Source organism: Mirounga angustirostris, unplaced genomic scaffold, assembly GCF_029215605.1.
Source record: "Mirounga angustirostris isolate CCGP_5_RB_7025 unplaced genomic scaffold, mMirAng1.0.hap1 SCAF_5, whole genome shotgun sequence".
In the NCBI taxonomy this organism is placed as follows: Eukaryota; Metazoa; Chordata; class Mammalia; order Carnivora; family Phocidae; genus Mirounga; species Mirounga angustirostris.
This window is the reverse complement of record NW_026991713.1, coordinates 171978877-172006619: the sequence shown is the minus strand read 5'-3', so window position 1 is coordinate 172006619 and position 27743 is coordinate 171978877. Positions and strand designations below refer to the sequence as shown.

Below are 27743 nucleotides of genomic sequence, written 5' to 3'. Positions count from 1 at the left end.
TCTCTTGTCATTTCTAGTTCTGTTTTTATTAACTTATCTCCCCCCACCCCCCTGATTATCCTGTTTCTTTGCATTTTTGCAGTAATTTTTAGCAGTTGAGACATTTTTGTAGAGGACATTGTCTTTGCCTGTAAGTTTAGATGATGATGGGAATGTTTCCAAATACTACTTTTAAAATGCTGTCACTATAGCATGAGTTTCTTTCAAGAAGTGTTTTTTTCCTCACTAAGTATTAAAATATCAAGTCTACTTCAAAGATGTAGACTGTGTATTTATTTTTTCAAAAATGTCTGCCAGGCAGCATATTACTGATAGCCATCTGCCATCAGAGAGCAGGGCAGCTAATTTGGAACATTTAACTTTTCAAAAGAAAATTGCGTAACTCGTCTTGAAGCTTAAAACTCTTAAATATTTTGCCACTAAACCAACGAACCTTTTTTTGGTTCCAAGTACTGCAGTTTTCTTCTTGTGGCCCCACGGCTCACCTTTCCAGAGTCCTCTTCTCTGGTGGGTTTTCCCATCAAGAGTCGAGCTGAATACAAACTTGATTTAGACATTGTATTTTGATGAGACTGACACGGTACTTACCACACGGGCAGGGCACCTCAGATGTGGTATTTTCAGATCCAGAATTCAGTTTGATTCTTCTTTATGTCTTCTGTTTTCTCGCCTTAACCTTGTTCATATTCTTCTTCAGCTCCATAAGCACAGGCCTTGCTGACGATGGTCCCTTGTGGCTCTCCTCCCTTCACTGCGGCCTCACTGGCTTTCCTCTGTGCCTTGGATAAGCCACATTCATACCTGCCTCTGGGCCTTTGCACTGCTCTTCCTTCTGCCAAGAGGCTTCGGAGTTTCTCCTCTTTGCCACCCAGATCTGATTCTGAGTGCCACCTCTTCCAAGAGGCCCTCCCTGTCCATCTGCCTCCAGGGCCCATTCCCTGTTCCCACACCCTGTTTCCTCTCCTGCTGCTGTTTGGCAGTACTTGAAAGTATTTTGTTTTGTTTAGGTTTGCTTTTTTTTTCGGTTTCCTTCATTTCAGTAGAATGTCAAGCCTTTGAGAGCAATGATTTTGTCTTTTCACCACCATGCCCCCCCCCCCCCCAGCACCTAGAACAGTCCTGACGTCATAAAACGTACATGGGTGTCGGCAGTCAGACTGGAGTGTTCTCCTGGCCATGCCTGGCACTTCTGTGCCCGCTTGCTGTGTCTTCCACAAGGACCGATTGCCCCACAGTCTCCACGGGTCTCAATTCTGTCTCCTCGTTGAAAAGAGTTTACCTTTGCCAGTTGTCTCCATCCAGGTGTGGTCTTCCGCTCATGTCATCTTCAGTGTCGCCCTCCTTGCTTTCCCTTTGTTCATTTGTGAACTTGGTGTGTCTCTACTGTGAGGCTGGTCCCAGCTGATTCTGCTGCATGTCCATCCCTGCACCTCCCCCAGGGCCTTGCCCGGAGCAGAGAGATGCATAGGAAATACTTGTTAAATTAGTACTTGAAGAGACAGTATAATTTAGTTGGCTGCTGGTTCAGGAAGCAGAAATCTTAATTAGAATTGTGTGTGTCTGTTTGCCTCCGACTTCTCTCCTCACCCTCCCCGCTGTCCCTGGGTGGGATGCTAGTGGCCCTTCCCCCGACCTCTGACTGTGACGGCTGGAATTAATGAGGTCATGTTACATGTACATCAGAGAAGGTGCTGGATAAATACAAGTGATGGTATTGTTGTTGTTTGTGGTAATTATGTTCTGGGTCCTGTGTTGCATAATGAGCTATATAATGCCTCAGAGCGTTTTAGGAATTAACTATCAGATGATTGTAAAACACTTTGCAAGTTTGTCACGTTGGGGTGGATGGAACCAACGATAGAGCCCATTGAATTGGAAGAGGCAGGGCAGACGGGTTTGCAGGATTTCGTGTGTTCCTGTCCCTCTCATGGGTGTGTCCCCTGGCCTCCCCCAGACAGTTCCCTAATTGAGGTTGGATGCTTGTGACGTTCAGAATGAGACCCAACAATACTTGTGTGGGGTTTAATGGCATCGGGAATCATTAAGGAGACAAAAAGCCATGATTTCCCCTGGACTAACATACAGGTTGGGGTTTGGCATGCCGAGAGTCATTGTTTTGGTCTCCAGCCCAAACATGCTAGAGTCATTATATTGTCATGTGGTAATTAGCTGTTCCTTTAATACAAGTAATAAAAAATAAGCCTAAGAGGTACTTTAGCAATGCCTTTTACATAATCCAAAACAATATTCAAATGCTGTAGGCGTCTAGTCATTCAGCTGTACTGCAGTAAAGTTTGAAGTTTAATGCATAGAGATGTTTGAACATTCAGTTCATTCTTTATTCTGTGACCAGTTTTGCTACTCAGGCATTAACCTTTAATAGTGTTAAATTAAATATACATGCCTAATGAATAATTATGAGATTGCCAGAATTTTCATTTACAATGTAATGCTTTGAAATTTTGTCTAAAGGTCTAGTTCCCATTCACTTGATAATGTGCATGTTATTTTTTATATGTCACTGAGTTCCTGGCTGAATCGAACGAGAGAAGCTATTTTTTATTTGAAGCAGACACAGTGGGTCCTGGCCTTTTAAAAGGAATGGACTAGAAGAGTTGTCGACAGAAATTTTGGGGATGGAGAGGGCAGGACACTAGCTTAGCTCTCTAAAAATATAACGTGTACGGACAGTTGTGCCCGAAAGCCGACGTGCGCAAACGTTAATAGAATGTTATTCAAGTACAGCGTTTCTCCTTCTCCTCAATCCTTCCCTGACCTTGGTGTCAAGTTCAGATGGGAGTTCTAGGTGAAGGGGGCCCTGGGCATCCTGTTTGTGTCCTTCAGGCCAGTTGCCCAGTGTGAGACCACAGGGAGAAGGGTGAAAAAAGTGGCGGTTGGAGGTGGGGAGGTAGGAAGGAGAAGCGTGGAATGGAAAAAACAGGACAAAAACCCCGCACCTGGAACGTTCGGAAGAATTCAGCCTCTGGTGTTATCGCTACCCCTACTTACAAGGAACTGTTTCCCCAAAATAGCTTTTGAAATATAATTTAATGTAAATATTTTAATGCTGATTAAAATAATAATGAAAAGCCACAAATGAGAAAACGTTGTAGTTATAAACTGTGTATACACCCAGGATAAATGCCCCCCTGGCCATGGTGTCACGTGACGGGCAGTGTTGTGTTAAAGCCCACGTGCAGGTCCGCCGTGGCGCTAGACATTTCCCAGTGCCTGCCTTTCTGTAAACTCTGCAGAGACATTGGCATCTCACAGAGTTCCTGGCTCCTGGCGGCCTGGCCCACTAAGGCATGGGAGATCTCCCCTCACTTCCAGGAACCGAGGGTGGTCTGAAAATTAATGACACTGGTGTTTGAAAATTAAGTGAGCTCTTGAATATATACACATGTTGATCCACAGGGCTTGGTGTTTAGCATTCCTCAAGCAGAGACTAAATCTTTGTAGCCACCTCACAAGTGAGGCTGGCGTCCATACCAGAAATATCTTCAGTAATCTCTTCTAAGCCCAGCGGACTGGGGTATTCCACTCCGACGGGGCCCGAGAATTCTAGGGGAGGCGCTCCACCGGTGCCCAGCAGGTGGACCAGAAGTGCCTTTCAGGCAGCAGAAAGAAAAACAAAGAGCAGATCGACGCCCAGAGAGCATCTAACGTCTCTCCATTTCACGCTGAATTAGCGATAAAGTCAAAGGCCAAGAGTCGGTATTGCAGATTCCGTGTCTGCAGTCTCAAATTTGAGGTTAAAATCCAGTTTTGTGTAAGTCAGCCTGCTTGCAGTTGGTACACCGAGTTGGCCATAGGACCCCCCGTGGCCAGTCCAGGTGCAGTCTCCTGCAGTCCATACTATGATCCGGGGTGTCTTGGCCCCCCCAGCTGGCAGGCCCGCTAAGTAGCCGGGAAACCTTGGGCAAGTCATTGTGCTCCCCCGAGCTTTAGTCTCCACTTGTGTGACAGGAATGCGACACACCGTCACATCCCCTTCCTAGGATTGTGGGGAAAATCAGAGAAAACGTCTGTCAGAGCGTGTCTGACGGTGAGACCCTGTCAGAGGATCAGGTGTTATTTCCAGCTTCCTGAGAATTACTGGGAACTTGAGGCTTATGGCACCTTGCCACGCACTGTCCATCTTGCAAGCCTGGTGGACTTTCCCGGGTTTCCTCCCCTTGCCACCTCCACACGCATCCCCTTCCTGTGAGTCCGATCAAGGACCAAGAAATCCTTCGAGTGTCACACCATGCCAGAGAGATGGGCAAATCCCAGTGCACCCGTGGCCATTCCCAGGCCGCATCCATAGGCTGTGGCCCTGGAGGGTGCGTCTGCATACACATCCTTTGTAGGCCGCAGAGAAGCGTCCCCAGCCAGCCAGCCCTGGGGCCCAGGGCTCTGCGGGGGGCAGGGGGACAGGGAGGCCACAGGTACCCTGGCTTCTGGCAAGCAGTGGCATCCACAGGGGAGCCCGCGGGAGGCTGACTTCCTGGGCACCGCAGATGGCCCGCTCCGAGCCTCCGCGTGGCCGTGAACGTGGCCGGTCCATGGCCAGAGTGGGGTGACAGGCGTTTTCCTCTCCCGTAGATCCCGTGCCTGCTCTGGACCTCGGGCAGCAGCTCCAGCTCAAAGTGCAGCGTCTGCACGACATTGAAACAGAGAACCAGAAGCTTAGGGAAACTCTGGAAGAGTACAACAAGGAATTTGCCGAAGTGAAAAATCAAGGTTGGTGGCAGATCCGTTCTGTACTTTGCTTTGTCTGGTCTTTGCTTGCTTGCTTTCTTTTCTTTTTTTTCCCTCTGCCTCTAATTGCCTTCCCCACGCTGTTGGGACCAGCTCTAACTGTACTCCACGTCACGAAGTCAGGGTGGGGCCCAAATCAGAATCGTTAAGGAGAGATAATCATAGTAATAACGCTTAGCCGTTTGGAAGCCAGACTTCTCCTCAGCACAATAACAACACATGCAATATTTATTGCCCTGTGACGGGACCATCCAGGATTCTTTCACATTCTTCCTGGACCATCATGTGATGGGATCCGCCTTTTAAAAGGCTGATGTGTTGCCTGCGGGCGACACCTGTCAGAGAGCCAGCTCGTGATCAAAGGGCCACGGCCAGTAAGTCCTTTAGTAACGGCCGCTGGTCCGCGTCCCCTCATCCTTCCGAATTTAATGAAAGAGAACCAGTGGGGCTGCCCAGCTGGCGACCGGGGCCGGGAGGGCAAAGGTCGCCTGGCTCTTCCTGTCGGGGAAGAACAAAGAGATCTCCGAGGCACCTCAAATCCAGATGTGGTCACCGTGTCCAGGAGCCCGCAGGCTTCCCTGTTGCGGGGACAGAGCGAGGCCCCATGTCGCAGCAGCTGTGGGTCGTTCTGCCAACGCCACGTAAAACTTCACCTGTGTGTTTCGATTTGGAAGTGTGGGCGAGGAAGGAGCTGGGAGCCAGAGGCTGACCTCTTGGGTGACTTTGGAGGGCTCTCTTTAATCCGCTCTGAGCGCTGGATACAGATCACTTAGATCCTTTGGCTTTGAGACCATTGGAGACAGGCTTCGAGAGGCAGTCCTGAGGATCCCCCTTCTTCCCCACCCCCCCAGGAGGGGGAGCACAGAACCAGAGGAATTGCCATCTTGCTCTAGCTCCACAGGGAGCAGTAAGCCTTTGGGGCGAATTGGGACAGCATAGTCCTGCTTCAGAGTGAGGCGTTGGACATAGCAGGCTGGGATCCAGGTGAGAGAAGGGGCTGCCTGTCCCCCCCCCACACACATACAACTCCGGGTGAGAGAGAACCTGGAAATGCACACATCTGGGTTCCTTGTAGCACTACCCAAAAGGAGGGGGCTGCTTTTTTCCCTCCCGTGACCTCTGACGTCTCATTTTGCAAGACCCACTCTTTGGGTGTTTTTTTATGGATTGATTTTTTTGTTGGAGGACGTGCTGGTGGGCCCAGGGCTTTACGTGGCCTCCCTCCCCCACCTGGCTCGGTCAGCACCCCCATGGCCAGTTGCCCAGCGAGGAACCGTAACTGAGTGTGGGATGTCCTCCTCCCCAAAGGCCCCATCTCATGGGCTTTGTTCAGTGAAATACCATAGTCCCATGACTTAAGAACAAAGGCTCCAGAGGCGGACAGACCTGCTTTGAGACCCTTCGGGGCCACTGTTTAGCTCTGAGACCTTAAACAAGTGATTGAGGGACCTCACTTTGTGAAAGTCCTCCTTTTCTTGGATAGGAGGCTTCACATAGTAACCACTTAGGATTGTGGTGGGCTTACATGAGATGGGGAAACCTTTACCTCTTTTCCCAACACTCAGTACATATCAGAGGCTCTTAGTGTACACGGCTGTTTTTTCTAGAAATTCCCAGCCCCCCCTTTATTTGATATCTTTATAGATTTTTCCCAAATTCTAGAAAAATGGCGATTTCCTCTCTTTTCTTACCAGTATACAGTGGTTTTGATTTGGGAAGGTGGGGTGTGCGTCACGTATATTTATCGTCACAGCCGTAGCATAGATGGATGAAAAGTTACAGCAGGAAGGGCCTCTCTTTATCAAGTGCTGGAACTCTCCCTGCCGTCTAGAGCAGAGCGCTGCGGTCCTCTCTGGGACCATTCTTCCTCCTCATGGGCTCATGTGGAGGGGTTCCAGCTGGGACACAGAATGTCCCAGACCCAGGCCTGCCTGCCAGAGGAGGACCAGAGGCTCCAGGACGAGCCAGCCCCTGGCTTAGTCTCGGCTGGCCAACGAGCAGCCCAGGCGGGGTGGGGATGGCAAAGAGACCTCATCAGACGGAGTGGGAGCCCCCAGCTGGTGCCCCAAACTCCCCTGGGAGGAGCATAGCTGTGTCACACTGAGAAACCCCACTGGGATGAGCACTGAGGTCCACAGGCAATACAGATATTTCCCACCAATTGTGAGAGGCAGAAATGCTAGACGTTGACACAGTCATATAGACCATTGACTTAAAAGAGTGTGCATGTGTTTTCAGAGTTGACCTGTCATGGCGTCCACTTGGGAAGTGGACAACTTTGGCCCTATCCGTGTGGCTCGACAGTGATGTGCATCACTAGCCATGAGGCCCACAGAGCGTTTTTTTCAGGCCCCAAACAGCGAGCCCCAAAGGCAGAAAGACCCCCTTTCTCCTTTCAGGTGCCCTGACAGGGTCATTGGTTTTAATTTCCTCTCTCTCCCTCTAAGGAGAACCCTTTGGGTTCCACTTAATGAAAAGGGCCAGTTTCTTCTCTTAATGAAAGAGCCTTTAGCTTTTATCCACTAAGCCATGCAGGTACTAACTGCCCAGCACCTCTGTGCAGTTGGGGGAGTAAAAGTGGAAGCGAGTTACAGCCTGAAGGACCGGAGGCCTTAGTGCAAGCTCTTACTTGGGCGAAGACCTGGCAGCCAGTGTCGTCCTGTGAGCCTCAGCTCCATTGTCACAGGCCCCGGTCAACCTGCCTAGCCTCCTCCATTCATTCGTGCCTTGGCCCTCTCTCGGCCTGGCCTTTTACGAGATGGATCCATGCACAGCAGGTCGGCTCCCCAAGAGCTCTACTGTCCCTGGAGCTGGGACCGCAGTGCCCTGCCAGGGAATGTACAGCACAGAGGGTGATATGGGGGTGTCTATGGTAGGGAGCAGGCGGAATAGTCCTGCCCTCGAGCCACCCATGGGTCTGAGTCAGGACCCTGCCCTGCTCATTATATCTGCCTTGGCATTCCCATTTGGGGTCATTAAAGTGAGGGCTCTAAACATGCACTCGGTGGTGGTGGGACCCTATTCCCCATGGGGCCCTGTCCTGAGCACTGAGCCCCGCAAGACTCCTCCATCACCCAGCACTTCTGCCCACACGCCTGGCACTCACTCTCCCTCAGATGTGGCTCCCCTAGGCCCTGCACCACCTGCTCTGTGCGCACAGCCCCCATCTTCTGGACTCCAGCCTGGGTGGTGGGTGTTTGGCACCCAAGCTCCAGGGTGTGTCCCTTCGAGCAGAGGAGATGCACACCGTATCCACTTAGCACACTATGCACTCCATCGCTTGTGAAAATGGGGAACCACAGCCCAGGGCCGGGGACGTCTGTAGACTCACCTGACTTTGGCCAAGACCCCTTCTTCCAAAACGCGCACACAATTATGAACAGTTTTCTTTGTGAGAAAGTACTTAAACCGCACAAAAACACGATTTGTCTTTCCTCAGTAGAGGACTAATTTAAAGTTTATCAATAAGATGATATTCTGTGTGACCGCTGATTCCCCCCCACACACACACACTTTTTTTTTAAGTTGTATTGAAGAAACCATAGCTATTCTTCCCAGCAAAATCCATTGATCCTCCGCAGCCTAAATGTTTAAAGTTCAATTTAACATTTAGGGAGTAAAAGGTCTCCAAAGGGACTCATAACCATTGATTTTGTGTCAGGGTTGAGGAGCTAAAGTTTAAAACAGCGATCCTACCAGGTTACAAAAGCCGCGTGGAATCGTGCTAGGCCTCTCACGCCCATGTTTCCCTTTCTGCAGAGGTTACGATAAAAGCACTTAAAGAAAAAATCCGAGAATATGAACAGACTCTGAAGAACCAAGCGGAGACTATAGCTCTCGAAAAGGAACAAAAGTTACAAAATGATTTTGCAGAAAAGGAGAGGTGAGTGTCTGTTGGGGTCCACACGAGACCAGCCCAGGTCGTAAACCTCGCTCTGTGGGGCTCTCAGCAAAATTTTGTTTGAAAAATAAAGGCGTCCCTTACTCTGTCACCTGAGAGATTACCTTGAGTGCCGTGCATCGGTCTTTACCCGTGGGGGGATGGCGTCAGGTGGTCAAGGGGACCAGAGTGGGTCCAGGGGTTGAGCACAAAGTGTGTGTGCTTGGCATGTGCTGATGTGAGCTGAGATGACAGGGCATGGCCGTGTGCCCTCTCCGGGGACGCCCTGGATGCACGTCGGTCAAACTCCTGCCACCTTCTGAAATGAATGTGGATATTTAACATTACACACAAACCTTGGTTTTTTTTGGTTTTTGGATTTTTTTGTTGTTTTTTGCCTCTTTTCTGTACCTCACCACGCTCCATATATCAAGCAGCTGATATCAATAAAATCTGTTACAGATAGAGAAACCGGGCTTCAGATTTGGGACCTGCCCATGTTCTCCCGCTAGCCACCCAGAGGTGGGACCAGAGCCCAGCCCACCACTCCGGCTCTGGCCTCCCCTGGTGGTCGCATGTAGCCTCCCAGAGTTCTCACTGCCGGACCAAGGCCAGTCCTGCGCGGCCTGGGAGAGCGGGGCCAGGTGCTGCCCCCCGCCCAGGAAAGAAGGGAGCCCCACAGAGTCAGGGCTCTGAAAGCTGAGCAGACTCTTGACCCAGCCCCAGCGTGCCTCCTAGGAGAGCACTGTATGCCCAAAGCAGTTTCTCACCATGTTACTGATATTAGGGTGAGGGGATGGGATAAAAGCAGTCAAAATGCCCGGCCAGAGAGAAATGCGTAGATAAAGCTGGGCCATCCCCAACTGGAACATTACACAGCCATTAAAATAATAGCAGTGTAAAAAAATTAAAAATAAATAAATAAATAAATAAAATAATAGCAGTGTAGAATTTGAAATGAGACCAGCAATGTATCCAGCATGATAGGGAGTGAAAAATGCATGATACAGAATTACATACCACGTGATTACAGTTGCACAGAGCAAAGTCATGCATTTGAAAATTGTGGAAGTAAATTCATCTGGGAATTTGATATTATTAAATTGGCTTTTCAAACTAGGTAAAAGAATTAATTATATTTAAAGATGCAAATATCAGACTGACCACTTGGGATGAAGGATTTTTTTTATCTCGTTCTTTACACCAAGAAATTGAAAGGGATCTACGGTTTCAACATTAATAATTCAATCATGTACATACTGGAAGAAAACTTAGGCAAGTTGTTTTTAATAATTTTAGAGTAGGTATTTCTAATCATAATTGAAAACCAATTGTTAAAAATAAATAACAATAAACATTGTAAAAGCATCAAAAAACTAGGAAGACATTTTCCCACCACATAAGGGCCCTTACAAATTAATAGGAAAAAAAATGAGTGCTATGAAGTGGACGAAGGAGATACACAGACAGTTCGTACAAAGTGAAACGAATGCTCAGCTTTACTCAGCAGAAAAATTCAGTTTAATTTTATCCAGTGTTGGCACAGGAAAACAAACACTCGCATATTGTTGGCAAGAGTTTAAATTAGTGAGGTTTTTGTTGTTGTTGGGAAGTTTCTCAATATCAGAACAACAGTAACAAAAAATTGCACGTACTCTTTGACCATTCTAATTCCTCTGCTAGAACTTCATCCAACAGATTCACTGTCAGAATTATACAACAATGTCTGCATAATGATCACTGCAGAATTGTTTAGTGGAAAGAGTCGATAAACAATCTAAGTGTCCACAGAGGCTGGTTACGTTAATTATTTAATAAGAATGGGGAGGAGCTGTGTATGCTGGTATAGAACACTTCCAAAGTAAGGAACTAAGTGGAAAAGCAGGCAAGCCTTTGGAACTAAGTGAAAAAGCAGGCCAGGGTGTGTGTGCTAGGATCCCTTTCACACTAAAAGGGGCAGAGAGTGTATATTACACTCTTGTATATTACATGTGAGTTTATAGAATAGTTGTGCTGGTGGGTTTGGTGTTTTTTTTTTTTTAACTCGGAACCTGTAATAGTTTTATAATTGGAATATGTGAAAACGTGAGCAGTCCTTCTCCTTAGGGGATGGAAATTTGGGTGATTTTTTTTTTTTCAAACAGTGTAATTTCTACTTTTCTATATTCCCAGGTTTGTTAGTCTGAGAGCATGTGTTCTGTTCATAAGATGTAAAAATAATGAACCTATTTTTAGAAATTTTCTGCAGATGAGGAGGGAGGAATGCTATTTATTGACCAGGGAATTCATTTGGAGATCAGGGGAAATGTGAATCTGGGGACACTGGGTTCACCCGTTGAGCATCGCGCATTAGGTATTACCGTCACATTTGCATCCCATTATACCAGACCTGGAGCCACCTGTCACATCTATTAGCACGTCCTTTATGCCAACAAATTCCTCATTGTGTCAGCAAAATGTAAATGTGTCATTCTTCTTGGGTAACTTCAGAAAACAATGAGTGCCTGATGATGGTTTTTTGTTGTGTTTTTTTTTTTAATATCTGGCATGTGAGGAACAAGTTACATTTAAGATAACTGGCTGCATCCATTAGCACACGTCAGGTCCCTCAGGATGCACGCTCCACAGTGTCACACGTGGGTACAGAGTCTCGGGGTGCTGAAAATCGGGGAGCAGGCACATGGTGCTCATGGCACCACCAGCAGTAGCCAAATTGTGTGCCTGTTGCCAGATGTGTGGGTTGCTGCAAAGATCATTGGCCGCCGAGCTCCAACGCGCACGAAACGTTCACGTTGGGAAACAAGATGACCAGTTGGCTTTATTCTCTTCCTTTTCAGAAAGCTGCAGGAGACACAGATGTCCACCACCTCAAAGCTGGAGGAAGCGGAGCACAAAGTTCAAAGTCTGCAGACAGGTGTGATGGTCTTCATCCTAGTCAAGCCCATTCGGGGAAGACCAAAGTGGGGGGGCTTTGGGCCATCCCCTGGTCCGCACCCTCCCCCCTCCCCGTACCGGGCACCCTGGAGGAGTGAAGGAGCCCACGCCCCTCAGAGCCCCCCAGCCTCTCCACCTTGACTTCATTATCACCCACACTGAGTTATTAACGTCGAGGAAGGAGGATCTGAATTCCTTTTCCATCCCTTCCACACGCCATCCTTTCTTTCTGCTCTTTTTCCAACAAACACATCTAAATCGCCAAGCTGTCAAGAACTGACATTTCATTTGGAACAATAATGGGGGAAAAAAACAAAAAACAAAAAAACCACAACACTTATTTCTACCCTAAGTGAAGTTAAGCATAGTAATAGCAGATCTTTACAATTTAAGATGCCCAAAAAGATCGTGCTACAGTTTTTATCATTTCTTTATGCTTTTTTCTTCTCCTTCTTTCTCTCTTTTTTTTTCCTGAAAGGGAAACTGCGTCATATACTTAATTTAAACGTGGAGGGGAAGGCATCAGAAGGATGTATGAAAACATACAGCACGGTTCCAGACACGTGAATAAGACCCCCAAACTCTAGAGGCCGCCTAAAAATCACTAAGAAATCAGTAAAAAGAGATAAACAGTCCAGTAGAACGAGGGGCTAGAGACACAGACAGGCAGTCTGCAGAGGAGATATGCACATGGCCAGTACACACATGAAAAAACATTAACAATTCGTAACAGGCAAGAGGATGCTAATTAAATCAGGGAAAGATTGTTTTGCCTGTCAGACTGTCAAAAGAATTTTCTTTAATTGATAATATCCGGTGTTGGTGAGAGTATAGGAAAATAGTCCCACTCCTAGTATTGATGGGAATGCAAGTTGGCCTGTCAGGGGAGCCAGCTAGGTGGCATTTGTCTGTCTGGAGCGTCTCAGCTCCTTACCCCAGGACCTTGGCTTCTGCCCGGCATTTGGCAGGCTTCGTGCAAGAGCTAATTGTTACTGCCTGTGTCCTGACATGGAGCGCTTTCCAGGCTGTTCTGCTAAAGGAAAAGAGCAAGTCTCAGAATATATGTGTATCATCCTATCTGTGTGGGGCTGGGAAAAAAACAAAACTATATATATATATATATATATATATATATATATATATATATATGTACACACACACAGTTAATGTATGGAACTATTTCTTAAATAAATATATATAAAAGCAGGAAATCTGCACACTGAACCGGTAACAGGAGTTATCTCCAAGGAGGTGCATGGATAAGATGAGGTGGAAATGAAAGGGGATTTTTGGCCCCATTCTGTGTACTTTTGTCATCTTTGACTCCTTGGATGTGAATATATTGCTTGTACACTTTTTCCTTTTTTTTTTTTTAGGGGGGGAGGGGCGGGGGAAGAGAGAGAATCTCAAGCAGGCTCCATGCTCAGCGCAGAGCCCAACGCGGGGCTCAATGTCACGACCCTGAGATCATGATCTGAGCCGAAATCAAGAGTCAGATGCTTAACTGACTGAGCCAACCAGGCCCCCCTACTTTTTCTTTTTTAATTTAATGTGAATGACTGGTATCTTATATTAAGGTTTTATGTCCTCTGCCTTTCAGCCCTGGAAAAAACTCGAACAGAATTATTTGACCTGAAAACCAAATATGATGAAGAAATTACTGCCAAGTAAGTCTCTGCCCGGTTCCCTCCATCTGCATGCTTTCGGTCAGGTATCCCCCGATTTTGCTAATCCACAGAAGAGTCCCCCTGCCTCGCCCTCCTGTCTGTTGGCTTTCGCAAAGAGGGACAGGATTCAGGAGGCGCTCGGCCTCAGAGCTGCTGTGAGGAAAACAGTGTCATCCCCGTGAGCTGCTTGCGTCAGTCTAATACCCACGATGTGACAGTAAGCTCTGGTGGCCCTAGAACACTGGAACTTGTGTCCTTAATTATTGTGAAGCCTCGTCACCATGTGCCTTTTTCTAAGAAAGTTTGGGAACAGGGCATCCTATAGAAGAGGTGACTCTTGGGACGTTTCGGGGAGCTGGGTCTGGGCAAATCACATCACCTTTTCCTGTGGCCGCGTCCTTGGCTCCCACACAGAAGTATTTACTCCCGTCACACCGCAGAACACGAGGCGTTCGTGTGCGGACACACACGCGTAGGGGCGCGCGTGTTACGGCGGGCGTGTCACCCGAGGCTCTTGTCAGAAGGAAATCAGTGATCTGGGGCAGCACAGGTGCACCCGTTGCCGGCCCGCCCTCCATGCAGAGCCCCTGGAAGGAAGGAACAGTATTGACAGAAATCAAGAGAGGTGAAAAAGCAGCAGAGATTGGCCCTAGCCCCAGTCTCCTCTGCCGAGGTCCAGACAGGCAGAACCGCCAGACGAGAGGTTGAGCCACATCCTCCTGTCCTGGGAGGCTCCCCCCAGTCTCCAGCAGAAGCCCATGCCCCCCAGGCTGCTCCGCACCAGTGAGGAGGGGCTCCTGCTGTGTTCCCATAGAACCTGCGCGGGCATCGGTGCGGGGGTGGGGGGGGTCCGAAGAGCACCGCCTCCTCCCGGGCTCCTGCTCTATGCTAGGCATCCCTCTGTCCCATCACACTCGCCCTTGGCCTCTGACGTTGCTGCTGGGCCTGCTGCTCCCAGGGCCCACCTCGGTGGGCTCTCGACCTTTGCATCGTTGAGTAGCTAGAGACCTTGAGAGCTAGCCAGGCCTCGCGGGCAGAGCCGATTTTGATCATGAGCACAGAACTTCGGCGCAAAGACGAAAATACCCTCCTTGGTCTCGGCGACTCTGGTCCACCTGTTGGCATATCTAATCCCGGTGAGAGTTGCCAGGTCGTTCTACCTTCTTGTCTCGGCGTGCTGAAGTGTGACTTCAGGTGGGATGGAAGGAGCTGACTCTGAGGTGTTTAACTGTTAAGATTTCCCTCTGAAACGTGGAGGCTCCGGTATTAACTCCTCCGACCCTGGGCACCAGCGTCGATGGGTTGGCCCTCACCCCCCCACTCACCCCTCAGATGGAAGCTCAGCAGAAACCATACCAACTGCTGTCACCCTGATACTCCTCGGTGTCCGTGTCTAGCCCCCCTATTCTGCCAGCCTGCCACCTTTATTTTTCTATTATTTCTGCCTGGACTTTACTAAGAAGAATAGTCATTGTCTTTCTTGGTAAATTCCCCTTTTTTTTTTTTTCACTAGTGTTCATTATTTTATTTTTTTAAACCACATCTCTTTCTAGAAGACATAGATATATCTTGTGTTTCTATAATTAACCAAAGCTTGCTTTGTTACTCACTTCAAAAGTTTTGCAATCCGTGTCTGAGCCCCCCTAAGCCAGTCTTTCTCAAACTGGGTGTCACAGGGACAAAATCAGTGTAGTGAGTAGCGACCAGCTGGTTGAACAATAAAATACAATAGAAAACGCAATAACAGAATGGAGTAGACAGTATCGTGGCTCATGGCACATAGTGAAGTCAGATACTGTTTTGTGACACTTTTGTGTCCGTTATGTGTATAAATCTAAAAATATAAATGTACAGTTATTGGGTCGCAATGTAAAACGCAGTTCTTCCGGTGGGTCTCAATGAAAGATTATTTTGAAAGCCATGGCTCTGAGAGTGTTAGAAAAGGCTCGGCTTCCAGAAGCTGGCGTCTCCTGCCGTGTCCTCCCGGGGCATGCTGGGGAGGTGCTTTTAGCCTCAGACACGCACCTACTTGAGGAAAAGAAACAGCCTGAGGACAGAGCATCTACCGAAACCATTCAGAAATGACAGCAAATAATGCCACTTGTCACATGACGGCTAAGTACTGGTCCCTGGTTTAGACTCATCATTTCCTCATTGGGCTTCTAAAGGAGCCACGTAGAAAATTTGTGTCCATTTGGTTGGTTTGTTTTAGGGGTTGGGGAAGCGACTGAGCAGAGAAGAGTCATCTAGAAAGGGCGTAAATGTTCCCCGCTCACAGGTTTCCATCCCCGCTGGGTGGGGAATATGGTGGCCGGGGAGTCACCAGGAGACAGCCCAGAGAGTCAGGGTCTCCCATCCTCTGTCCCTACCCTCTCTGACCTTGCTAGAGGCCAGGCTCATGCTGGAGAATGACAGCTCAGTCACCTGTCAGGGCCCTGCCCCCAGGTGATCCTGCTCCCTTAAGATGACAGAGATGATTTTCAGTCTTAAGTATTTTTCTAGTTACTGTCTATAGACGCATTGACTCCTGGGCTGTTCTGAGCAGCCAGCTCTGTCATGTTACAGGTAAGAACATTAAATCTTGGGTCCCCTGAGCCAGCAAGGTCACCCAGGGAAGCCCCAGAGGCCCTAGACCTCTCCTAGACTCCGACCCTACTGGCATCTGATGAGCAACGGCGGTTACTGGTGTGGGCTCAGTGAGAAATGTTTCTGGACGGTTTCTCATTGTATCAGCGTGTCTTAAGGCCAAAAAGATTTTTTTCCCCCTAAAATCCAAATAAATGAAAATCCATGCATTACTTGCTCATGTTCACCGAACTCCAGTAAGTGGAAAATAGAATCAAGAAGTATGAGAGTTGCTTATTCTAACAGAATGTTCAGCTTCAGGACTGTGGCTGTGGTCACAGACTGCTTTCGGGGCCGTGGGCGCTCAGGGTGCGTCACCTCCCGGGATCAGAGCAGGGGATTGCTCGGTGTGGCACTGTGTGCGTTCGTGGAGGGAACAAGCCTAACTCATGAGGGACATGACTCAGATATAACAGATTCGCTCACCAGCACAGCAGACATTCCTAGAGGCCTCCTCTGAGCCTAGCCCTTTGCTGGGCTCTGGGAATCCGGAGATAGAAAGCTCAGGAGACAAGCCATTGGAATCCAGGGTGATCACTGCTGTGATGTTAGCAAGCACAGCCTCCGTGCTGTCAGGGGTCCACGCGACAGACAGCACACTCCAGCTAGGGGCAGGCAGCAGGGAAAGCACAGAGGGAATGTGGCAGCTTGAACCAGGACTGGGGGGCTGTACCACACCGAGGCATGCGAGGACCTGTGGCCTTTGGGACGAAGAGCAACCCCTGACCTTACCATCCCTTCTTCCCGCTGCCAGGACTCCCGTGGCCAAACTCAGCAGCAGCCAGTGGGCAGCCTCCAGGGGAGGCGCACCCAGCTGGAGCAAAAGGAAATAATCAGGGAAGCCTTCCTAAAGGGGGTGACATGCGGTTTGTGGTGGAAAGATAAGTTCGGGTGAGGGGCTGCTGGAGGCAAAGGAGTGCAGTATGTGAGAACACGGGGGCCAGCCAGGCGTGCCGAACGTGGGGATGGGGCAAGGTGGGCACAGTGTATGTGGGGCCGGGTGGGGGAGGGTGGCGGACTCAGGCCTCCACGGGGGTCGGGCATTTCCCAAGTCGGAAATGGACTGACTGCTAACAAAAGGCAGCCTAGGGCCAAACACTTACTGTACATGCTTCCCAGAGTAAGTAATCCACAAAAAATGTGGAGAATGGACTGAGTCAGTAGTCACTACTTTCTTGTAGCTTTACAGGGAGTCCGTCAGTCTGGGAGACTGCCTGTATCTGGAGGCTCTCCCTCACATCCCTCTCTCCTTTTATTTTATGGGAAAGGTTTGTCCCTCTGCCATCTGCCTCAGGCCCACCCTACGTGTATCTTACTAGACTAGACGTCTTCCCGTTAATACATACGAATATAAGCCCACCAGGGGCAAACCTTTTCACAAATGGCCTTAAAACATTCCTAAACCGTTTCTTTTCTCTCTCAGAGAGTAGGGAATTCTTAAATCCTCATCGACAGAAAACCCAAGAAGGGGATGGGGTGGCACAGTCTAGCGTGGGCTTTGGAGAAGGCTGACCCACAAGTGGCTCGGGGGAAGGGTCCACGACTCTTCCGTGTGGCCTTGGGGGCGCTCACTGACCACCACTCCCACTTGCCTTCCCCGACGACGGATGCGGACAGCCCCTAGCACGGTCACTAATAACCCGTTCCCTCTTCCGTGATCAGCAAACACAGGCTCCGCCCGACAAGCTCGCTCACAGTGGGGCCTGGTGTGCATTTCTGAAATGAGCGGACCTCGGGGAAGATGGACTTGAATTGCAGCATCTCCCGTGGGATCCCAAGAGCCCACATTGCCCTCGCCTCTCTGTCACGGGGCAGTGTCACCCCCATTTGGGAAAGCAGGCCACAGGTTGAAGGCACCAGGGCTGTCCCGAGAGCCTGATGTATTGTGAGCAGTCACCACCCCGCGTCAGCTGGGACAGCGCAGGCTGACTTGTCGGGGATGGCAGCGGTAAAGTTTTCCATGTGTAGGCTTGAAGCAAAATGTAATTAGCCTTTATGTGCAGAACAAGGACCCATTGATGAATACAGCTGGTCTTTGTTTTGTCCCGTCATTGAGAGTGGGAGGTAAAAGTGTTCTTCTTCATGTTTATTAATGCAAGATTCCTTAGACAAATGGCAAGCACAGTTTAATATTTGTTGGAACATAGGGGGGCTTGCCAAAACAGTTGTGTAAGAGGATTGCACGGTTGCAGATTATAACCGTTTCTGGGTTAAATAAATGAATTAGTTCTCTGCCTTTTTTTTCCCCCTTTTCTTTTTCTTTCTTTCTTTCTTTTTTTTTTTTTTAGTTAAAAAGGTACCTCCTTTCTCAGAGGGTCACCCTGTGTCCCCATCTTCCCACTTGTGTTAGCAAATGGAGAGTTAGCGCCCCGAATGACTTTAACCTGGAGAGTCTAGCCAGAGTGGTGTGGATTTTAATAGTTAAACAGTCCCCAGGATGCCCGTGGAGGTGGACAGGCTTCTTTTGGGCACGCGGCATCTGGCCCGGAGAGAGAGGCCTGGCCCTTGCGTTCCGCAGCTGTTGGCCTGGGCTCGTGGCTAGGTCGGCGCCGCATACCGCAGGAGGGGAGTGTTGCCCTCCCAGACTAGCATCCTGGGCGAAAGTGCAGGAATTCCCATTTCTGCTCCCGGCCGCGGCCCCCTCTTTGCTCTGTCCCCAGAATCCTGGTGGCAAAAAGAGCTTCAGTTATAACACATACAGTCCGCTTATTCCATTCCTCTTTGCTTGTGGCCTGTGTCTCTGAGCCTCCGATAAAAAAATACGGAATTGCACTGAAATGTTCTGTTTTATAGCTAATGTTAGTCTTAGGAGAATTTGCACCTCCCAAGCCTTTCCTGCCAGAAAAATTCATATTTAAGGTTACTCGTGTTCTAGTCCTTTTCCTGTGTACTTCTTAAAAAGCACTACATTGTATATATACTGACTTACATCGTATATTACAAAAGGGACATTTATGAGGAACTTCACTTGGGTTAATTTTAGAGTATTTTCTTTTTTTTTTTTAATTTTTTTTTTTAAGATTTTATTTATTTGCGAGAGAGAGAATGAGAGACAGAGAGCATGAGAGGGAGGAGGGTCAGAGGGAGAAGCAGACTCCCTGCTGAGCAGGGAGCCCGATGCGGGACTCGATCCCGGGACTCCGGAATCATGACCTGAGCCGAAGGCAGTTGCTTAACCAACTGAGCCACCCAGGCGCCCCTAGAGTATTTTCTTTAGAGCATGTATGGATCCAGTACTTTCTCACAAAATGCAGTGCGCTCTGAGACGGGCATCTTTCCCAAGTGAGCCTGGCTTAGGGCTTTGTGGAAATCGTTGAAGGGAGCCTGTATGTACCCCGCATCATGGAGGTAGGGAATGCCCAGCAGTGGGGCAGACAGGCCCTGAAAGGCAGTCCGACAAGGTGAGGAAACCAGCAGCTGGAGACACAATGCCCAGGTGGGACGTGCAGACCGTAAGTGGGTGAATGGAGGTGGGGTAGGCACCTTCCACGCATATGGATCGCTGGGGACTAGTTCACAGGTTTCTGGCACAGCCCCAAAATCCAGTGCCCGTCACACCCAGCCGTGGTGGCCTGTAAAGTCCCATTCTGATGCTGCCTGTTTAAAGAGAGAAGTGTCACGTGTGTGAGGGCCAACCAGGTAATAAGGGGTTTCCGTGAAGACTCTCAAGCCTTAGCTCTTCCCGCGGCCCCCTCGTGTTAGCCCTTGCAGACTGGTTGCTCCTGTATTTATTTATTTTTTTACACTTGCACGTGAAGGACTTAGGGAACGGGGCCCGGTAGAGCCCGGGTGACAGAGCCTGAGAATCACACACCTATTTTGATAATCCGATTGGATGGATGCGCATCTCCTGGTTGAACTTGAAAACACCGGCTTTAGTCTCCTGAAATGGAGTCTCTCGGCTGTACCTTTAAGAACGGAACATTTGCTATTTCCTGTCTTTTTGATGAGTCATCAATTTCCAGTACGAGTTGCTAATTATCCTGGTTAGATTAATTTCCCTAAAAATAGAGAGGCAGCCACTTTTATGGTTTCGAGGGGATGGGCTTGAATAAAGAACCTACTGTCCCTTCAGCCTTAGAGGCAACGAGATCATGCTTGCAGGGACCAACCGAGGACATTTTGGGGCTTTTCTTTTTTCCCCCTCTGTAGCTTTATCTCCCGAAGAGTACAACTGTGCATTTTGTAGAATTCCTGGGATTTTCCATCCCTGTACAAGCATTTCACTTCACACCCTAAAATGCGATGCCTGGGTGAGCCCCAAAGGGCTTTCCTTGGCCTTTGTAGCAACAGCGGCGTCTCTTAGTACAGCCCAGGGCACTGATCTGGACTCTTCCTAGCCCAGGGCACTGTGCAGGAAGAAGGGGGTGGCTTCATCTTTTCAAGTCCACGTACAATTTCCTCTGAGTGCCAAGGATCCTTCACCTGTTCCGTGGACTCCAGGTGTGTCTGGACATTACCCAGCATCAGCAAGAACCAGCAGTCTCTACGCCTCCCACCTTCAGCTACGCTCACTAAAGGCCTGTGTTAAAATGTCAAGCATTGTGTCAAGCGCAGGGACTGCAGAATGAGAGAGGCGGGAGGTTCCAGATGCGATCCGCACACGGGCTCGCATGCTCCGCTCTGAACCCTGAAACACCCGTGTACACGTGTGCCTATGGCGATGCTGTGTGGGGTGTGTGTACAAACGTGCTTATGGATAGAGAGATAGTAATCCTCTTCTTCCAGCATCCTTGGAGAGGGGATTGTAGAGAAAAGCATTATTCCTCGACTGTCACCGGGGTTTGGCACGCTTTTATAAAATTTGTGTGTTTTTAGAGACCCTTGAGGTTTCCCTGATTTCGCTATAAAGGTGAAACTTGGGGAGCTCACAGTTTGAAGCTCAAGGAAACAGATAAGGAGACCGATGGAGAAAACAGCCATCCTGGTGCATCTAACGACCTGTAGGATGGGCATCATATCCCTGCTGCCTACATCCAGGACTGGGGGTGGAGCAAGTAACGGAGTGTTCCTGCAATCCGTACGGTGTTGACAAACATCAGCTGAACTGCCTCCGAGGAGGGCTCATCCTATCTGTACACCGTGTGCATGTCCGCACAGTCGTGGGTGCATCACGGAGGGCAAGAACTCTGGTTGAACTCGTAAATCAGTGTGAGCCTTTGCCTTGACGACAGGTGGATGAGGTCTCAGTAGTGCGAGGCCTGGACCGTGACTGGTGACATTGTTTACTCTCCGGAAGGACAACCGAAGGAAGCTGATGACTTCTAAAAGGAAAGCGGGAGCCATCTGAACCTTTGAAGTGCTTTAGGAAGGAAGGCTTACGGAGCCCCTGCTTGGAACCTGCACACCACCTCCCGCCCCCAGAGAAATTCCTCCAAGAGCCATGCGTTTGTAGCTCGCCACAGGAGTCCCTTGCTACTGCCAAGGCCCGGGACCGCACCGGTCACCATGATGTGGCACATCTCCTGTCTTCCCCAGGTGGCAGAGGAGAATGTGATCAGACGTGCACTGACCGGTCCAGGGCCCTTTGGAAGAGAAGCAGGAGGGCTGGCAGAAGTGAGAGACTTTCCTTCCCGTGGCATATCCCCCTGAATCAATGAAGATCAATTCCTTTTATATGATGCTTAGTATTTTTAATTACAGAAGTCCTCCATGTGTATTATACCAAATTTAGAAAATTCTAAACAGTTTTAGAAAACAGGTCATCACTCATTATCTCACGATGCAGAGATAACCGTTCTTAACATTCTGGCATATTCCTTCCAGTCTCTTTTCTAGACGGTGCTTTATTCTGTTGTCTTTTATAGATAGCATCAGGTGGATGTGAAGTTTTCATTTCTAGGCTGTTGGTTTGGTTTGTTTGCTTGGTTTGGTTTGTTTTTGTTTTTTACTTGACATGTAAATATTTCTTTCATGTCATTAACTTATCCTTTAGAAACCTAATGCGTGCTGCCTAGTATTCCATCAAATAGGCGTGCTGTGAGATACCCACTCGTTAGCTTCCCTGTCGTTCGGGAGCCTGACTACACTGCTGTCATTGCCTCGCAGGTTAAAACTAGAAAGTTTCCTACTTGCTGGCTTTCTGTGCCTCTATTCCGGCAGCGGCTGTGGCGTTTTTAGCTGGCTTCCCTCTTCCCTCTTCCCTCTTCCCTCTTCCCTCTTCCCGGGAGAGTCTGGACCCCCAGAATGTTCCAAGGGCCCCAGCAGATCTGGCCTCCCTACCAGACTACTGTTTTGTGACGGTGTATAGACATCACAGCCTCCTCTGGTCAGGGGATGGTGGACGGTGCTAGGCCTAGAGTCAGGAGACCCTGGGTCCAGCCCCAGTTCTGTCACCGGTTGGGCCTCACAAAGTCCCCTCCCTCAGCAGTAGCCGTGTCCTCATTAGTAAAAGGATGGGACCGGACTGGATGGCAGCGGGCATCATTGAAGAGCCTGCCCCCTCTTTGGCCTCTTAACTTGATCCCCCAGTTGTTTCCCAGAAGCTGAATCTCCGATTCTGTCCGCCAGCAGGGCCTGCAAAGCCTGCTTGTGGAGCGGCCTCCACGAAAGCACTAGCCCAGGACATGGGGGACAGTGTGAGCAAGGCCACTACAAGGCTTGATTCCTGACTCAGTAAGAGGAGTAACCTTGGGCAGGGCACCCAGTTTCTGTCCTCAGGCCTTAGTGTCCTCAATAGCGAAATGAAGGAATGCCCCCATAAAGTGCCTGGCATGGTATCCACACACAAACCCTCAGTGAACGGGGCTCCAGCCACCCCTTACCCTCTCCCATGTTGACCTTGTGAAATTCGGGATATCTGTGCCACCGGGCCTCTTCGTCCACGTCAGCACGCCGCAGCTGTGGAAGTCTTCGTCCTAAGGGCTCGGGATTAGAAATCATGACCAGTTACCACTTGGGTGCTGCTAACGTGGGGAGCAGAAAGCTCCAAGCGCCTACCATTGCAGAGCTGTTAATGTCCTAACCTCTGGAGGTTCATAACCACTGAGTAACGCTGGTGGAGTCTGAATGCCACATGTGTGCAGGCCCAGGTCCTGACACGCGAGCAGGGCGTCCCACGTGTGGTCCCCTCTGGCCGCACGTCGAGGCAAGTCTCAGACTCCAGGAGAGGTCTCACCCCGTGTGGCTTGGAGAATTTGGGGCTCTCTGGGCTGTTGTAAAACACATTAAGAGAGGTGCCAAACATCTGGGCACCAGCAAGGATGTCTGGGGCTCTTATTCTGGGATATCATAATAAAAAAAAAAAAAACTTTTTGGAACCAGCCTTAAGAATGAAAAGTTTCCTATAGGTAAGCGAGAGCGAGCTAGATAATTGAACTCATTGATTTCCTTCACGGCTTGTTTGGCCTTTCATTCCCTTCCTGAGGTGCTGTTTGTTGAGGAATGTCTCCAATTGCCAGAAAGACAGTGGGGTGTCTCATATTTCCCCGCCAGCTCTCCTTTCAGCCAGAGCCGAGTTCCGAGGCGAGCCTGCAATATGAATTTTTAATGCAGAACTTTATAGCCTTACTCTTGCAGCCCGGCTGCATTGCTCTCCTGAGCTTTCAGATTTAATGCCCTGATGAACAAGCAAAGACTCGGGGCATTCGGCATCAGTGAGAATTAACCCCCAGATGACCGCACGTGCGCCCCCTCATTTCCCTAAAGGTAAACCTAAAGGAGTCGGAAGGGAAAAAAATTTTTTTAATCCTGTAGTGTTTGGATGTTCTCAACGTAGCCTGGAGCGCAAAAGTAGCAGATTCGCGAAATTTTACTGGATAGCATACATTTGTACCTTTTCATTTATCTTTTCAAAGTTGGCCTGTTCCCACTTTGATGCGCTTCTGCACTCTTTTCTACCCATTAAGACAGCAGTACAGTTTTTAGGATTTACCAAATAGAAAGGTCAGTGGACACTCCCAATTTTTTTCTGTGGGAAGCCCAAGCGTGGTTAGAAATCCAGAATTTGTCATTGATCGTGGAAAAAGCACCACTTACGTCAAGTGGTCGATTCTGTGTGTTGACCTGTGGTTGATTGTTTTTTTCTTTTTTCCTGCTGGTAGCTCTGTATATTAGTGAAGGTTTTGAAATTAAGGGGAAAATATTTTAGAAGAAGCTGTCTGTAAAAACTGCGTGAGTTTAAATAAGTTAGCAAAGGATGGAGTTTTCGATAAGTGGTACCAGAGCAATTGGCTATGAAGAGGATAAGAGAGAGCTGAGCCCCAGCAGAATCAAGTCTAGATGTTTTAAATCCTTATGTGTAAAAAACGAAACCATAAAAACATGAGGAGAAATTTTAGATGACTCCTTTGATGTGGGGTTGGGGGAAATTTCTCGAAGCACGATGCCCAAGGCAGAAATCGGGGAAATTCACAGCTCTCTGTGAATTGAGTGATTGATAAACTGACAAAAATATTTGCATTGTATATGACAGATATATATGTAAATATATATAAAGAGCCCTTACAAAGCAATAAGAAAGAATTTAACACCCCAATAGAGAAAGCTCTCTATTTTCAGCTCTGTCTCCTTTCTAGACAGTTCTGCCGTCGGCATCTCAAACTCAAGTGAACTCACCGTCCTCCATGATTTCCCTCTTCCCCACAGACAGTTTCCCTTGCGTGTCTTCCCCACCTCAGGCAAACATGGTCCGCCTTTATTCCAGAGATGGAGAGTCCTTCCTGACTCTTATCATCCCTGCTCTCTAATCCATATTAATTCTGCCTCCTTGAGACATTCTGCATCCATCACTTTTTACTATAGTAATTTGGCTTTTTTCATCTCTTGGCCCCACAGTTCAGCGTCTTCCCAGCGGATCTCCCTGCTGCCAGTTTCTCCCCGGACTATCCATCCACCAAGTGTCTGTCTGCTAAAAGTATCTTTCCGAAATATAAATCTGATCCTGTTAAAATCTGTCCTCCTTAAAGTCTTTCCATGGCTCTGTCTTGCCTCCACTGAAAAATCATGACATGGTGCCTGAGCCGCTTCGTGAGGCAGCCCTGCCTTCACAGCCTCACTTCCCACCAAATCTGACACCCTTCCTCCCCTCGTGGAATCGTGGACCCTTGCCAGGCTCACCATGCTCTGACATCCCAGCTCATAGTTACCAGCCTTTCTTCGTAAGCAGATCCTGCCCCTCCACGCCCCGTTCCTGTGCCCGCACGTACCCGTACCAGCCTCTGTGTACATGTGAGGGGAGGCTCTGGCCTCTCTGGTTCCATGGAAGGAATTCGGGGTGGGAGAGGATCATGAATCTGGACCCAGAAAACATACATCTTTATTTTTTACTAACATTTGACTATGATGTAGCATTTCTTTCCCTTGCACATGAAGTCACCAAACCAAAATAAGAATCTGAGAGTTGGTTGCAAGGAGAAATCGTAGATCTTTTCCATCACATTAAAATTGTTGTAAATAGCCCCAGAGAGTCGGTAGTTCTTAGACCCACCACTAGATTCATTATTCCTTGCACGGATAAAGAAGAACATTTGTTACTACATCATAAATTTGGGTGTTTTTTTTTCCTAGGTATTGTAATAACTGCACTTCAAAATAACTATTTTCCTTAGTAAACTTAGGTATTTAAAACATTTTTCTAGGGCGCCTGGGTGGCTCAGATGGTTAAGCGTCTGCCTTCGGCTCAGGTCGTGATCCCAGAGTCCTGGGATCGAGTCCCGCATCGGGCTCTCTGCACCTTGGGAGCCTGCTTCTCCCTCTGCCTCTCTCTCTGTGTCTCTCATGAATAAATAAATAAAATCTTTAAAAAAAAAAAAAAAAACATTTTTCTAGAAAGAGGGCCATACTCTTCACCAGACTTTCAGAGGGGACCATGGCACAAGGAGGGTTCAGCATCCACAATAGACTGGCAGCGTCTTGAGGGCCACGACTGGACCGTCCTCCTTTTTTGCCCTAGGACTTCGCACAGTGCTTTACCACATTACGTGGGCTTTTAATAATAGTCCGTGTGGCTTTCATGAAACCCACCCACCACTTCCAGGTGTGAAACAGCTGGGACTGGGGCGGGGGCAAGCATTGTCCCAATCCCATGCACGCAGCAATGCCCATTGTGCGGGTGGACCCTCCTTCCTCTAGGGATGGAGGATGCCTGCTTGCCCCTTGGGGTCTACCCCTCACACACTTAGCCCCCAGTGTGAAGAAGCAACGCGGGGATTTAGGTTGTAGGAGGGCCAAGCTTGTAATGGTCTGTAGCATACGCCAGTAGCCTAACACGGGGCATGAATCGCAGCGAGCCACAGTAAAAGAATGGGCTTCAGAAAAACTGTGGCTGATTTTCATAACGAGGGGAAGATGTGAATATATTTTCCATCTAAGCTAAGGGACATTTCTCCTTTCATAAAAAGGGAGGTAGCCCCCCTCCCCCCCACATCAGGGTTATTTGAACCTTCATCCATTCAGTAAACCTCTGCTGAGTGCCTCCCACGTGCTGGGCACGGGGAGCACCTCAGCCTTGGGACTCAGTCTCTGCACTTGATCGTCATGTCCCTGAGAGGGTCACCGCCACTCCTTCGCCATCACTTCAGATGCCATCTGCATGCTGGGGACTCCCACACGGATGTTTCTGGCCCCAAGCCGTCCTTAACAGACATCACAAGCTTCACGTAGACAGAACCGAACTTCTGATGGCTCCCATCAAACCCGGCCAAACAGCCACCAGAGTGACCCTGTCGCTTTGCAAGCCGGCCATGTCGCTGCTCCCAGAACCCAGAAAGGGCCTCCCACTTACCCAGGAGTCAGAGGCGGGGTCCTCACCGTGGCCTGCAGCTCACCATGCACACCTGGCGGGCTCTGTCCATTCAAGAACATCCTTTGTCCTTTGCCACTGTGTCCCCAGGGCCCAGAACAGGGCCCGCTCAGCACTCACAGATGTTCTTGAATGGATGGAAGCAAAGCCCCTGCTCTCCTAGAGGCCATCTCTAAGCAGAAAGCACATTGCCATATAATGGACGTGTAGGTCGAGTCAAGTGTCCTATACTGCCAAGAAAATTAAAGCAAGGCAAGGAAGGGGAAGACGGAGAGAGCCTTGCGGGCTTCCATGGATGGTCAGGGAAAGCAAAGCGACTTGGTTGCAAATGAAATGTGTAAAAGTCCGGAGCAGGGGCTCCATCTGGGTGTTTATTAAATCCAATCCATGGGTGCTTACTCTGCTATTTTAACATGGACACTTACTCAGAGATTACTTCAGCGGGGGTCCTTGGACTCGGCCCCAATATGAGAAGTCTCGTGCCGAAATGTGGAACTCCCCTAATGGCTTCAGAGCAGAAAAACGCAGGGTAGTTCCAGATGTCTTCTAGCAGGGCAGGGTTGTATGGTCCAAGCGGCAAACGGAACACATCTGTGCCTTCTGAGGCTGTATAAAATAGTTGACCTAGCTCTGCCCCGGCTCCAGAAGCGTGGGCATTCAGTACATTGGCCCTCATCACACAGGTCAGTGACTCCTGACCTTGACTAAGATTCCTTAGAGCCTCCAGTTGGTTGAGCGACTGCCTTCGGCTCGGGTCGTGATCCTGGAGTCCCGGGATCAAGTCCCGCGTCGGGCTCCCTGCTCGGCGGGGAATCTGCTTCTCCCTCTGACCCTCCTCCCTCTCGTGCTCTCTGTCTCTCATTCTCTCTCTCGCAGATGGGTGAAATCTTTGGGAAAAAAAAAAAAAAAAAGATTCCTTAGAGCCTCAGTTCAACATGCAGATCCCTGGGCCGCATCCCCTAGCGTCTGACTCAGTGGGTCTGGTGTGGGACCCACGGCTCTGCAGCCCTCCACACACGTGGGGTCTGGTGACCACACTTTGGAAAACTCGAATCTAGTCATTCTGGTCTCATTGTTGGTATTTGGTTTGAGGACAGAGTTGTCCACATAAGGACAAGGGACAGTGCTGTGATGGCCCCTCTGGAGCCCCTCA

General features: G+C 49.0%; 1 protein-coding gene across 9 annotated transcripts in view; it reads left to right on the top strand.

Annotated features, from left to right (window-relative positions):
- Nucleotides 1–27743, top strand: part of CUX1 (cut like homeobox 1) — a 353404-nt gene that overhangs the window by 205437 nt on the left and 120224 nt on the right. For all 9 annotated transcript variants that reach the window (XM_045875616.3, XM_045875615.3, XM_045875614.3 and 6 more), the window contains exons 5-8: nt 4588–4725; nt 8503–8626; nt 11461–11537; nt 13158–13224. In XM_045875616.3, the coding sequence (XP_045731572.1) occupies nt 4588–4725; nt 8503–8626; nt 11461–11537; nt 13158–13224 (406 nt within the window). The remainder of the gene's footprint in view (nt 1–4587; nt 4726–8502; nt 8627–11460; nt 11538–13157; nt 13225–27743) is intronic.